At 44.2% G+C, this 14,992-nt stretch overlaps 2 protein-coding genes across 2 annotated transcripts; one reads left to right on the forward strand and one right to left on the reverse strand.

Moving 5' to 3' along the window:
- Positions 1 to 691: 691 nt before the first annotated feature.
- On the reverse strand, positions 692 to 4,508 carry LOC122375594. Its single transcript, XM_043355096.1, has 4 exons — positions 4,359 to 4,508; positions 3,725 to 3,893; positions 1,859 to 2,046; positions 692 to 1,577 (listed from the first exon to the last, which is right to left on the reverse strand). Exons 2-4 carry the CDS (start codon positions 3,886 to 3,888, stop codon positions 1,387 to 1,389), a joined length of 543 nt encoding a protein of 180 aa, XP_043211031.1. The 5' UTR covers positions 3,889 to 3,893; positions 4,359 to 4,508; the 3' UTR covers positions 692 to 1,386.
- Positions 4,509 to 12,466: 7,958 nt separating this feature from the next.
- LOC122375590 lies at positions 12,467 to 14,300 on the forward strand. Its single transcript, XM_043355090.1, has 4 exons — positions 12,467 to 12,510; positions 13,313 to 13,484; positions 13,769 to 13,827; positions 14,005 to 14,300. Exons 2-4 carry the CDS (start codon positions 13,318 to 13,320, stop codon positions 14,184 to 14,186), a joined length of 408 nt encoding a protein of 135 aa, XP_043211025.1. The 5' UTR covers positions 12,467 to 12,510; positions 13,313 to 13,317; the 3' UTR covers positions 14,187 to 14,300.
- Positions 14,301 to 14,992: the final 692 nt, after the last annotated feature.

The raw sequence follows: 14,992 nt of genomic DNA on the forward strand, positions 1-14,992 counted from the left end.
CCATTTCAGAACCATGCTGGATGAGAGGATAAGGGATAAGTTGGACTGAGTGGAATGACTTACTGTTGCTCCGCGGTGACTTAGAGTGATTGATGATTCCGAGTATGATGACCACTTTGTGATGCAAGTGTCCCAGTGGGGCACGTATCGCCTAGAAACTAAAACGGCAACCCTGAAGGGTTATGCTCGTATTGGAACTGCAATCGCACGCTGACTTAAACAGTTTCCTGGATGTAGGTTGACCGTTATACCGGAACATCACAACGTGGTCAAGGATGAAAAATGTTGGTCCTGAAGGTTGAGATGCCGAGTGGCGATGTTTTAGAAGGCAAAGAGCTTGACGATCAGTCTAAACTGTGTACCATCCAAATGCATTTTTTTCAGATACCTAAGTTTACACCGATAAAAATGCGTGATCAACGCAAGAACATTGTTTTGCTTCTGGTCACCGTTTTACCCTTGTGCTGTCTGTTGTAATGTTTTTCTGATGTAAAGAATGTTTGTGGGTCGTTTTTTGTGTTTAATGCGTTTCAAAGTTTTTTTTTTCCCAGGCATGCGCCCGGCACTTCTTTCCCTTACTGCGTTCAAATAAAATTCGGACACCCAGCTACTTCATATATCCAGGGCGATCCAGTTGAGTTATGTGTCCAGTGGGTACCGTTGAAGGCCTCAAGCAATAAACCAATATACCTTATAGTTTGCAACATATATTTAGCAATATACACGTGTTCATAATGAGGATAACAGCACAAAACACATTCCAACAAGTAAAAACAACAATAACAAAGCGTAACATCGGTCCAAACAGACAAAAACAATTATCCCTGACATCTGCGTAACAATGCAGTTGCAGCAACATAAGGTGAAAGACGGTGACGAAAATGGCATCTTTAGATGTGGGTGTCCTAACGCAATAAAAACTTTTGAATGACTATGAGTTATTTTTTACCCTGTTGAACAACAGTTGTGTATAAGTTGAACAATAGGCTGCACTATTTTTTGTACAGGAAAGTAAACGCTATTTAATATTTCAGTTTGCAGCCGGCTCGATTCGGAGTGTTTAAAATAATGCCAAACTTAGTCGGTAAATATTAGAGGATAAGGAAATGTTTTCAAGAAACATTAGGGTGACTGTAGGGATGGACATATAAACCTGGATTTTAGGGATAGAGAACATGAAAAGCAGCACAGTATTGGAGTCAAATACCAGATGCTCGGTAAAATCACAGATAAAATCGACATAAGCCAAACAATCGATACATGCACTTTGAACTAAATCGTAAGAAAACCTGACAATTCGTTCTCCTAGCGAAACATTTCGCAAGCAAAGTGTAGCATACGAACCTTCTTATTTCAAAGCACAACTCTGACTTTTCAAAGACCCGTTTACTCTACGTTCCACGAATCCTCAAAGTCCTTCTGGAGCTGGTCCATCCAGACCGAGTGGTCCACCTCCCACTCGTCCGTGTCCAGGCCACGGCCCGAGTTGTTGAGCTGAGTAGCGAGGAAGATTCCTCCGATCAGGGCGGCCAGCGCGGCCAGACCGAGTCCTCCCAGCAGGATGGGCAGCAGGGGCACTGTGGGAAAAACGAGACCTCAGACTCATGTTCTTCAGGACGACAATTTTTGGAGTCGATGGAAGAAAACGGCGGTTCTTAGATGTTTTTTTTTTTTGCAGCTGATATTGTTTTATATGCAGTCTTCACATATTTATGAGAATTTGTTTCCTACATGATGCATCATGATGTTATCGATGTTATCTGTAAAAAAAACAATGAGTCAAAATGCCCAAGGCCATAGAAAATGCCAAACTCTCTCGAAAAAAACAGCCCCTGTTCCATGTCTCGTGTCAACTTACATCCACCACCCCCTGCCGCCGCGACTCCGGGGCCGGCGAATCCGGCGGCGGGGCCGGCAAACTGTCCTCCGGTGGCGCCGACTCCATTAAATCCGGTTCCGGCTCCGGTAAATCCGGTTCCGGTGCCCGTTCCGGGCCCAGTGAACTGACGACGGGTGGAGCCGATACCGAAGAAACGCCTCAGCTTTCTGAAAGGGTGAGGTGGGGTACATTGGATGCGAAATGTGTATCGAAAAAGGGCGGCGCTAAGAGGTGTCTTGTTTCAACATTGAAAGAAAAACTTATTGTTAGGAATACAGCTCACATAAGATTGATGGTACTTTATCATCAACCATTTCTTTCAATCTGTGGATATGGATACCAGCGTTGAAAGTGTTTCGATGAATAAAGAAAAGCAAAGGAAGACGAAAGAAGAGGAAGACAGATGCAGAATCTTTGTCGACTGGCCTCCCACACTGAAAACAATTCAACCCGCGTACAGCGAGTAAAACCCGCTGCTGGCGGGTACACCTACCCACCACCTAATTTGACACTCTACCAGCGGGTGCGTTTACCCGCATATCGCAGGCTGTCAACCCGAGTATATTGTGTACCTAACCCGCAAAGGATGGGGACTCAACCCACACACAGAAGGCAACCTACCCGTTCGCAGCGGGTACACAATCCGCACATGGCGTATTACCTGCTCTGCGTGGGTTGGGAACTCGCTTTCTGCGAGTACAAATATCCGCTGGTAGGGTGTCCAAATCAGCTGGAGGGTAAGTACCCTTCAGTGGCGGCGTTCAAGGAGGAAAACGCCGCCATCGCCGGGATTCGAACCCGATATCTTTGATATTACAAACCGATGCCCTACCATCTGCGCCACAGGCGACCTGACGCAAAGCGACTGAAATGTCGGTGTATATAAGATTAAAATGAAGAACTGACGGCAGACTCAATACAGAAAGTAAAAAGGCTTATCTTAGACAATTGACATGAATCCGCCTATAGTGTTTTAAATATTCAGGAATAGTTTGGACAAATATTTCATTTGCATCGGGAAAGATTTATTTATCCAGGCTTATTTTTACCAATAAAATGTGCTAAGAACGGTCTGCAAACTTCACCACAATGCGCCAGATTCGCGGACTGCAGAATATTCTGCTGAGCGTTCCAGCGAAATATTCTGCCGGCCAAGACGTGACGTCATCCAAACAATGATTCAAATGTCCCAAGCCCGTTAAGTACCCTCCTAACTCACAGAACGCAGCCCCACAGCTGTTACAGTTACGATTACAATTGCCTTGCACATCTCTACCCCTGCACAAGGCCTGCACAAGCACGCAGCCGAGCCGAAAAGCGACTATTGTGGCGCGTCACATTTCAACACTCGTTTGAGCGTCGAAGTCAAAAGTATTAATTTCAAAACCAATGCCGTGCATCAGTGGGATATCTGCCATGACACATGCGTGATCAAGGCAACCTGCGTATAGCATGTCACCTACCTTGGCGCAGCGAGTTACACGATGCAAAACCTGCGTAATGCGCTTACTCCGTGGGCGCGAGTAACGCCTGCGGCCACAACCCGCTGCGGACGAGTGATTGACCCCGCCAGAGGAGGTTTCATGTATCCGCGCATGACGGGTTGCTGTTTTACCCGAGTATAGCGGGCGTTGACACCCGTGAAGCGGGTGAAAGCTACGATGATAACGGGATGCTCTGCGAAACGCGGGAAGCTAAACGGGTAGTCAGCCTACCCGGCAGCAAAAACTCGCGCAGAGCGGGTAATTTCTTCAAAATACCCGCGATACCCGGGCCAACTCGCAATCCGCGGGTTGAATTGTTTTCAGTGCAATATTACACCACCATCACCATCCAAATACTGACCCGACGAATCCCTCCTGCCTCCTGGGCCGTCCCTGCCTCCTGTTGCTGTAGTAGTAGTTGGAGGGATCCTCCTGAGGATAGTAATCCTCTTCCTGGTAGTACTCTGTGGAGTCAGCGACTACTATGGCAACCAGGGCCAGCAGCAGGACGTAACTCAGCTTCATTGTTCCTGTTGGCAGAGGAACATCAGGGTGAAGATGTTGAAAATGGCAAATGGTCGAGCTGTGATGCTGTTCTATGGTCCTAGTTAGTATTATTTTGCGTTATTGCATGCTGAATAGCGTTTGGAAATGTGTTCAATATCAATGGAGCTACCTGAGCAACAGATCAGAGAAGTTTGGACGCTCTTTTCTTATTGTCCCACCAGAAATTTTCAAACACATTTTTATTGTTTAGCCTGTAGCTCCTTTCAAAGCTGTAATAACATTGAAGCCTTCCGATTTTTTTTATTATATTCATGTATCAATTTATTCAAAGTTGAAAATTTTAATCAAATCAAACATGTAGTGAAGCATGTATTTTTGGTATATTTAAATTATTATACACAAACATTGAATAAGTATCGTAAGACTTAATTGTTGCACAGCTACTGATCAGTGGCAAATTTATTGCACGCCGATCAGAAACAACTCACCTGGTTTGATCCAACTGAAGGAAATCCAAAAACAGTCCTTTCGCACTGAACTGAAGCCGAGCTGGTCGATCAAATCGACCACAAAACCACTGACTGCTGCCTGCTACTGTGGAGACACTGCTAGACGTGATAATTCGCAGACACTGTGCCTCACCACCGATCGTCCGCTGTTTTATGAGAGAACCACCACTTGTGAGGTACTTTCGCACGTCAAGACAGCCGGCGGCCATTTTTTCTCACGTATCATCGATGTGTGTTAGCAGTGTCGAAAAGAGAAGTCGGTGGCGGGCACCACTCCTCTCTGAATCCCCTCCTCCGGGATCCGGCACCGTGCGAGACGCGACCACATGACACTCAAGGTGGTGACATTGCATTTTGGACAGGTAGAGCTGACGCTTTTCGGGTCCGGGTAGAAACCGAACGCTGTTGCGAGAGGTGGAAGAGTCTTGTGTCCAAAATGTTATTTTTCGAGATCTTGAGCAGCTCTTTTTTTCAAAGAAATAGACGTAATTTTTGGCGATAAATGGCGTTATGGAACAGTAAAATCCAAGCACAGATATCACATTGAAGAAAAGACTGAGCGGAATGCTGTACGAAAGCTGTGCTCGCCCGCCACTCGAATGTGGGTAATATCCTTTGCTATCATATGGACAAATGCTGTAGCATATGAAACAAGTTGCGCAGATTCTTACGCAAAGTATGAAGCCTTCTCACCACAAGGTGGTCATTGCATCCAATCGAGGTTTCGGACCTGGTAAAACTACAAAAAAATAAACATAAAACCCGTTTCCACAGGGTCACATAGTGATATTTTGTGATGTACGTACCAATGCTTTGCTTCTGATACCGTCACACATTTAACCCGCGCATAAGTGTGGGGGGGGGGGCTTTGAGCCCTCCTCCCGTTTTTCGGCAATATCTTTTAAACTAGTTGATGGATCAACACGAAACTTGCGGTACCCTCAGCCGCATCAATTTGACACCTTGTGTTAAAATGTCAACTTTCTAGCTACCATAGTTTGGCCAAAAATGTCGGCCGATTCTGATGCAAAATATTGAATTACGACAAACGCTCTCAAGCGCCTATACTCTGTTCCGTTTCAAGTTTGCAGCCGAAGTGCCCTGCTGAAAACAGTGCGTGATTTCTTTATACCTATACAGCTCTTACATTTTAACCCGCGCCCTGGTGTGGGTCTGAGCCACCTTCGCCCTGGTGGGGGGGGGGGCCAAAATGACCCCCCCCCGTCTAACTCGAAAACGAAGAGGGCTAGGAAGACGCGGAAAAAAACAAACGAAAGCCCATAACAAGTACGTTCGAAAGTATTTCGGTCATTTTTTCGCTAAGGTCAATATTGAGGTCGCTAGAGGTCATCATAGGTCAAATTTCAGTGTTTTCGGTGTTGCCGGACATATTCCGCTGTAGCTCGGAAACTAGAAGAGCTAGAGAGCCGCGGAAAAAAGCAATCGATAGCTCTTTTCAAGCTCTTTCGCCAAGGTTCGTCAGATTTGACCTCAGCTCAACGGTTTGGCCTACAGAGGTCATGCAAGGTCAACTTGGCAAATTTCGTTGAAAATGTTTTTAACTATAGCATGCATTCACGAGAAAATAGAGAAACGATTCATGCACCATCGTGCTTGGCTCGTCGAGACGCGTCGAATGATATATAGTTTGACCTCGAAAGGTCATTTTGAAAATTTGACCTCAGGTCAAGGTCATGACCTTACCGAAATAGGTCATGCTGCATATCATTCGATCCGCATTGACGAGACAAACACGATAAACGTCGAACGGAGTCTCTATCTCTATTCAATAACAAGTAAGTGCAGAAAAACCGCTGGTGACCTCTGGTGACCAGGGAGATGACCTAGCGTGACCTCAGCGAGGTCACAAGCAAATGGTTTCACATGGGCTGTGATTTGCTGACCCAAGACACTTCAATAACGAAATATAGGAACAATCACGCCCGATTTAGCTGAAAAACAACTACTTTTCGATTCTCCCATTGACTTATAATGGGGAGCAGCGATGACCTGACCTGACCTTAGGTCACATTTATAAAAAATCCGAGATAGCCATTTTGTAGAGCTGGGTGACATCTTCAAGTACTGTAAATTTTACATCGATCGGATAAAAGCTGTGCCTTTGAGAGAGCTTTGAACTTTTTTAGAGGTGGTGTCAGTTTTGGTGACCTTGTGACCTGACCTGACCTGACCCGAACCCCCAAAAAAAGGACATGATGTAAAAATGTTGAATAAACAGCTATGCAAAGTTTCAGGGCGCTAACTCAAGTGGTTTCTGAGTTATCGCTGAAAAACCACAGGGGGGGGCCAAAATGGCCCCCCCCCACCAGGGCGAAGGTTAAGACGCAATTTCTTGAGCGGAGGAGTGATCTGCCGAAGAAACTCCAACTGCAAGCTTGATATGGAACAGACTATAGTTTTAAAGCTAGATCCAATTTATTTGCCTCAGTGGGTTCCAAATACACGTATCTATCATACTGTTATCTCGAATTTTCGAAATTTTGAAGATTTTGAAAAATAGATTTTTTGGTACAATTTGCAAAAAAAAATATTTTTTTCATTTTTTTTTCAAAAAGTATCTGATTTTTCGCAAAATTCGGAATATATGTGATAGAACACACACTGATGAACTACTCTAGCAAGTTGTAGCCCAATATCTGTCAAAATAGCCAAGTTATTAGCATTATTGTCAAAATTTTACAATTATATATTTTTCAAAAGCATTTCAGTACGTTTTTGACATCGCACAGCAATTTAAATGTCACCATCGTGTTCCTGAGCTCAAATTGCATCTGATAGGCACCTTTATTGTTGAAAATTTCATTTTCAGAATTTGACCTTTTCTGACCTGAAAGTGACCTGACCTCCGGTAAATTCAGCTGAAATGACCTAAGTGACACATAAGACATTATTTTCGGAATCTACGAGTAAAATGGACCATAAAACATGCGTCATGTTGCCGATACAAGATGTACGTACAACTTTCGTGACCTATGATGACCCTGAAAAAAAAAATTGAAGTAAAAGTTCTGTACCCTCGGGCTATCTAAGGCATGTATACTTATTATATACGTTCCATAAATCCATAGTTCTCGGCGTCACAATATACGGCCTTCGGCGTCACTTTGGTCCCAACCTGCCGGATTTATCTGTGTATCAAACCGGCAGCTCTGAGTCCCACGTGCTAATGGAAAGTGTGCGCCTCTGTCTCAGGACAGGATGACCTGGCGATTTTGTACTGACACACTGCGCGACAATGTTGCCAGATAATGGTGACTGCCGCGTTTGGCGTGTCATCGAATTGACTTCACAATGGTCAGCCAGTGAGCCCGGATAAAGGATGTTCTGTCTGGTGTGTTAGAGCAATTGTTAAAAAGAGTATTTAAACACAAGATGAATTGTATACTTTCAAGGAGAATGTAGACAAAACATGTAGGCTAATATGTGGACCACTGATTCCCTTAAACCTCGGCCATTCTTTGCGATTTAATATTTTAACCCTATTAGTGGCAGGGGGGTTGTTTTTATCCACCCCTCAGGTTTTTCGGGAATATCTCCGAAACCGCTGAAGCTACGATGCTGACATTTTCTGACTTTTCTTAAAACTAAATTGGGCACATTCCCTGAAAATTTCAAGTTCATAACTTTACCAGGGGCGGCTCCAGAGCACTGGGAATTGGGGGGTCCTATTCGTGAAGCGAGTCATTTGGGCGAAGATCACGATGCTGCACCAGTTTTACGAACAGTGAATGAAAGGTATCATGTGATAACATATACAAAGTTATTGTGCATCCTCTTTTGACACGTTTTTGCTATAATTGGCGGATCCAGGCGTCCAAAAAGGGGGGTTGTTTTTTACCTCCCAACATAGGTGCCCTGACACCGCCTATGCATGACCAATACAATTTTAGCCGTTCTCTCATAAGAAAATTGTAACATAACAAGACCATTGCCACCCTTCTTAGAAACAGTACCAACAAAAACCTTATTTACTATACTTTTTGTGTACCCCCAATCTCAATGATCTGTATCCGCCTATGATTTTTGAAAATGCATATTTTTAGGATCCATGTGAATTCCTGGTTCATTCTCTATCGATCGGCAAAAGTTACGTTAAGATTGGTTCAGAAACCTGGCCGTGATAAACAGTCAAAAATGTACCTGCAATTTGCCCGTTTTTACCCCCCCTCTACCCCCCTATTGACATTTTTTAATTTTTTTTTTTAGAAATGTAGATCTTGTTGAGCCAAATCGAATGCCATTTGAATTTTGAAAATCGGCCGGTTAGATCTCGAGATATCAAGGGGGGTCGTAAACAGCCCCCCCCCCCCTGCCACTAATATGGGGTAGCCAGGAGCCTGCCACTAATAGGGTTAACATAGGAAATACAAGTGTTGTAACTCGAACCAAGCGTCGTAGTCAAGTAGTTAGTGCTAATGCTTCTAAGACGACACACTTTGATTATTGTTTGTGCAAGTGGACGGAACGGGCTCCAAACACTGCACGAGAGTGCTGAGGGTCACCAACTCACATCAAATGAAGAGCCAAAGTCCAGCTCTGTGTTTTCCAACGTAAAGGACATGTGTTTACCGATTAAGTGGTGATTTTAGACAGGAAAGTCGCAAGCAGAAGCAGAAAGCTACAAACTCATCTTTCTACGGTTACATGCAGGATGCTCAAGTCATCTGCCCACTCGATTGCACGCTCTCACTTTCTGTGATACCTCCTAGGGGAAGATCCCACGTGCCTTTCACGAGCATTTGTCCGTAACCCATCAGACGGTCTTGAGTGGTCTAAAATTCACACGATCTGGCCACCCTTCTAAAGCTGGGCGTGGTTACCCGGATCTAGAGGCAATCGGGCACGTATCTGATGTTGCCATATGCGAATGAGAGAAACCTAGAGAAAATGAACACATGCCTGCATTTACCAGATATGACTTGGCAAAGGTGTCTCAGATTAGTATTGCAAGACGCAGTAAGAAGGAAGAACTCAATTCCGCACATGCCTCAGTTTGACACAGGGGAATCATTCATGCTATTTGCCCGTTTTTGCTAAGCGCTGATAGTTGCGTGTTATGTGACACTTTTAGGTATGGAAGTTATTCTGAGATCGGTAATAAAATAATTTTGGCTACATCGCTTACCACGTCTCATCGCAAAGCAATCGCATCACCGGATATTATAGTATATATTTCAGCAAGCATATCAACTTCCTGAGATCATCACTAACCTCAGAACTTCCATGCTAAGAGATGCAGGTCTCATCCCCGGTTCCAGACCTCTTTCCGACATAAAATCAAACCCTTTATTGGAAATCCCCCGACCAACTAACCCACAGCTGACCAGCCCAGACACAACACTTGGCGTCTGCGACCCCAATCTCAGGCTCCATCCAGCATCAGCTGCCGATTCAGCTTGGCCAGACACTTCCCCAGATTGCGATGTTTGCCATCTGCTCCTAAAGATAATAAATTATCACACCATCCATCACATCTTTCTGTGAACTGCAGTTAGATGGCGCTGGCTGCACAGTGCACGTGCCAATCGTTTTCACGCGCCGTCGAGCCGAAAATATCCAGTCACGCCCTCCTACGCAACGGTGTTATTTCATGATCATCTCTTGAGAGTAACACTACCAGCCATGCAATAAGTCAGGTGGTAGGCGCGTCATCCTGAGTGAAGACTGAAGAGGTTGAAGAGGCTCACCAAACTAGGCATAAGAAGGCAGAACTGAAAGTTATATTCAGTGCCCCAGCATGATTTGCTGTAACAAATGAGTGGGAAGATTGTTAGGAATGTTGCGTCACTCTTGTATGCATTGTTAGGGATTGTTGTGCCGTGCAATGTTCAATCCTTGCCGTGTCGGTCTCCGAAGAGAGGAACATGTTTTGAGACTTTGGGATCAAAACGGGACTTTTACAGTCTCTTGTTCAACAGGGCCATGCAATGCTGGCAGCATGGCTAGCTACTGTTATGTGTGTCAATGTAGTCCCCACTCCTCTTATAGCCTGTGCTAGTCCTATGTGCTTCAATGCAGTCTCCTGACAGCGCCTGTGCTACTGTTATGTGCGTCAATGCAGTCTCCTTAGAACTGGTGCCAGTCTTGTGTGCGTCAATGCATTCCCCTTACGTTTTGTGTTAGTTTTGCGTGTCAATGCAGTCTCCATACAACTTTTGCGACTGTTATGTTCGTCAATGCAGTCTCTTTCCGCCCGTGTTAGTATCATGTGCGTCCATGCAGTCTCCATATACCGCTAGTGTTACTCTTATGTGCGTCAATGCAGTCTCCATATACCGCTTATGTTACTGTTATGTGCGTCAATGCAGTCTTTTTATCGCCTGTGTTAGTCTCATGTGCGTCAATGCAGTCTCCATATACCACTGGTGTTACTGTTATGTGCGTCAATGCAGTCCCTATATACCACTGGTGCCACTGTATTGTATTGTATTGTATTGTATTGAACAATCATGATCGATCCACATTCTGAACGTGCGTGGCGATTACTGCTCAGAATCCGTATCCGCGGTGCTAGTCTAAACATTCACAGCATTCACACATTCACTCATGTCAAAGCACGGGCAGAGGCACTTAGGTTCTCCATTAGGGATAACAGAGCCTTGGGGATAACTAGGTCTCCGTTAGGGATATGTAGGACACGAAAAATGAGCTAATTGCTTGAATCTGAATGATTATCTACACATGAGTACTTGACCGATGAAAATAGGCTGTACTGGACCGATAAAGACATCGTAAGGAACGCCTGTAGCAAATACAACAAGCTGATTATACACCAAAAAATAAGTTACCTGTTGAATCGCCAATCCAGAAGAGGTAAAAGCGGCTGTGAACAGGCCCTGGGCGCTGGGGAAGGAGTGGGGGGGGGGGCAAGCCCGGGCGCAGTGACCTGGTGGCACTGGGAAGAAGGTGGCAGTAAAGGGCCAGAGCGGAAGTCCGGTTCTGGGTGTGGTCTCCTTACTTTCGGTTTCGCACGTTTCTTCTGACTTATTTCCGCCTGCTCTCCAATGAATAGGCAGTGTAGAAATGTACACAAGAAATAATCAGTATGATTACAATAGACCGTGCAAGCATAATTAAACACACGTGACATGCAACCCACACCTATCCATTTCAAGCAATTTGTCCCTAAGCAGCCTTGCACGTTTTTCACACGCATTACTCCGCTGCCTCACACCGAGCATTCCATTTTGAGCCAACCACTTCACCGTGAGACGACGGAGCGTGCCTAACGATCCATTTACACCGGTTATGTGCAGAGCTACGAGAGCAGCTTGAGACCTAGTGAGAAGACCCAATAAATCAGAAAGAGATAATTTATTCAGAGAAGTGGTCAGCCTGCCAAGGTTTGCACTCATGCACTAGTACGAAAAGGTTGCACCAGCATCCTGTAATGTCGTTTTAGCGACGTTTGGTTCAGAAGATACAGTAAAGATTGATTTGTTTTCGTCATGGTGGCAGAGTATCACACTTTCTAAAGTAGTGAAAAGAAATATGTTTTGATCAAAGTTGAGGCCAGGGAAGATTGCGAGGAAAATAAATACGGACTTAGCAGAGTGCTATTTTAGCGTTTATTACGCAGGAAAAAAGGAACAATGTTCAAATTCAAAAAGCAAGCCTTTTTGTCTCCGGATACTGAAGCAAACGATCTTCTGCAATCCAGCACAACTTGTACAGCTGTCTGCTTTTGAATCACATCCAGCCGTGCGTTAACAGGTCAGTCTGCTGCAAAGGCGTTAAGGAGCGACCGCTACGCACATTAATTGAATTACTTAAGCAATAAGCACAACTGAAGCCTGACGATCAGCACACATCTGGCGTTCTTCAAGCATGTAACGGCGATTTCTCCTGTAAGTAGGAAGGACCGCGCGCAGGGAACCGTTTTACCTCTCCTGGGAATGTTGGTGGGCGCTAACTTTACACCTAACCACTGGATAGTTACAAATTATGCTAAAGGTAGAAACTGAGCTGCGGTGGTTTCGCTATAAAGTTGGTGTTGTGCCATAAAGGCGCGAGTGCTGAATTAGAGACGGCGGAGTGTGGACGGTGCTGACTGCGCGGGGCCCGGCGCGACGGCGGGGATTCCATTCTGGAGGACTGTATTTACAATCAGGTATGGAGGGCTTTTTATTATACTTATATGTATATTGCAATTGTTTGTAAACTTTAGAGATTCATTGCAGATCAGAGGGCTAACAAGAGATAAATTGTACGTGGGCATCCATGCAACTAATACTTTCATAAGACATGTAATATATTTCCAGATCTCACCGCAGGCTAGTGACATCTGAAATTGAACTGCTCAGTTGTTTTGCGTTTCCGTCTTACCCTTACTTGAAGGACATGACAATTGCAAGCATAAACAATCGAAAGAGTATTGAATACTTTCGTTACAATGGCGCTTATCAGTATGTTATGTCATTTGAGCTCAAATGACAGATGAAAGTTCACCGTTACTCATACATCTCATGATCACGCCCAGTAAGCGTTGCTCGAAATGCGAAAAATTCAGTACTCAGTACTACGTGCTGATTAAGAAGTCGGCAGTGGAGTAAAGGGGGAGGGGCGAAGAAAAGCGTTCCACTTCAAAATGTTGGTCACCGCGAAGGGATCTCCTCCCACTGAAATCGCTAGATGCCCTCCTCGGTCGCTTGCATGGGATGACCGTCAATCCGGAACAGATGATGTTTTTGGGTCAGTTTTAGCGATAAAAAGGGACAGGCCAATTCATCCACAGCCCATAACATGCTGGTATATGAGCAGTGGACTGGCAGACCAAGAGGAATTACTTGTCCAAAAGCGACTCAGGCTCTGTTACGCATATCATAGAAGTAATTTACAAACTTATTTTGATTACGTTATTTTGCGAGTAAAAAGACGTCTGCTTGACTTCAGTTTTCATTCTGTGCCCTCAGAAATCATGAAGCTCTCCATTGTCATGTTGCTGCTCTTGGTCGCCCTGGTGAGGACTGACACCTCCTATCAGAACTTTGAGTCCTACGAGAGCAGTCACGACCTGTCCAGCGCCTCGTCCAACTACTACGAGCATTCCCAGCCGAACCGGAGGATCAGCACCGGTCTCACTGGGTGAGACAATTGTGGCGCTGGCGAGACACTTTGTTGAGGAAGGTTTTTTCACGAATGGTTCGCAAATATGGGGATGGTTTAGGGATGATAATGATGAATGATGATTCGAATAGGTATTTACCGTGGTTGAAGCAGTGAATTGTTGCATTTTTTCGGAAGTGAATTTCGTTTTAACTCTCGTACCTCGCTAGATATGGAGAAATGTGTAGCATTGCTGACATGTGCACGTAGAGTGATATGCAGGCTGCAGATTATTGTAAGTGACAAGTGTTGCATTTTCCCAGGTATCTTCGACAGTATTTGAATCCTATTCGTCGTCAAGGATTCCAGGGAGTTATACCTTGTAAGTTCCATACATTGTTTGCAACTTTTTCTAAATAGGAAAGGTTGTTTATGTGATTATAATTTTGTTGTTAATGGCTTGCAACATGTTTAAATTTTGTCCTAAACCATCCCAAGCTCATCTTGACGAGCCAGGTGGAAAAAGTCTGACACATAACCTGTGTGCTTATCCCTGCAGATCTCTGGCCTTTGGGACTGCTGTGCATCGTCATCTTTCTTGCCCTCATCGGCTACGGCTATTACTCTGCACTGTACAACTCGTCGGGCCGTGGCCTGGACACGGACGAGTGGGAGGTGGACCACTCGGTCTGGATGAGCCAGCTCCAGAAGGACTTCGAGGATTCGTGGTCCGAGCACTGAATGACTGCGCAGTCAGTCGCGCCAGTTTTGTTATGTTTATCAGCTGCGTCGGTTCGTTATTTTGTGCTTTGATGCTTTGACTTGTTGTAGTGTTATTTATTACTCCTGTGTGTTTTGGAGAGTTCACTTACATCTTTTTACCATTTGATCGCAATTTTGTAGCCATAGATGGTAAATTTCTTTGGGTAAATTATAACATTTCCTTTTGGGAAATTCTTTTCTTGTGATCAGGCTATTACTACCTATGTAAAAAATTATATAAACTAACTGATAAGTATGAAATATGTTATTGAACTTTGCATAATTATGTTTTTTTATTGACATGAAATGTATTTATGAATGTCTTATTTAGAGAGCATAAACTACAATATCAAAGAAAACTAGTCAGATGACATAGCATCGAAAACACGTAATGCTCAAAAGTGATTATGTTCAGAAGCATTGTTATAGCGATTTCAATGATCGTTTTCATATACATACCAAATAACTAGCATTCACAGCAAACTACCTATAGTCTATGCCGTAGATATTCACTTAGGTCATCAACATGATTTTAATTAGGGCTTAATTTTCCTTTGTTTTGTAATGCATTTTTTATCAGTTCTCGCATATTAAGTCATTTACGTTAGCTAAGGTTTTAGAACCTACTCCTTTTTCTGTTACAACATCATGTCGTGTACCTGAGCAAAATGGTTCGTGATTCAGAAATACGATGACAAAATGGTTTAATTGGAAACCATCAATACAAGATTGTTAACACATATTTTCTTCTAAGTGAATTTAGTGAGGAACTGCTAGAACAATGC

The sequence above is a fragment of the Amphibalanus amphitrite genome, unplaced genomic scaffold (genome assembly GCF_019059575.1).
Source record: "Amphibalanus amphitrite isolate SeventyFive unplaced genomic scaffold, NRLGWU_Aamphi_draft 001879F_arrow, whole genome shotgun sequence".
Taxonomy (NCBI): Eukaryota; Metazoa; Arthropoda; class Thecostraca; order Balanomorpha; family Balanidae; genus Amphibalanus; species Amphibalanus amphitrite.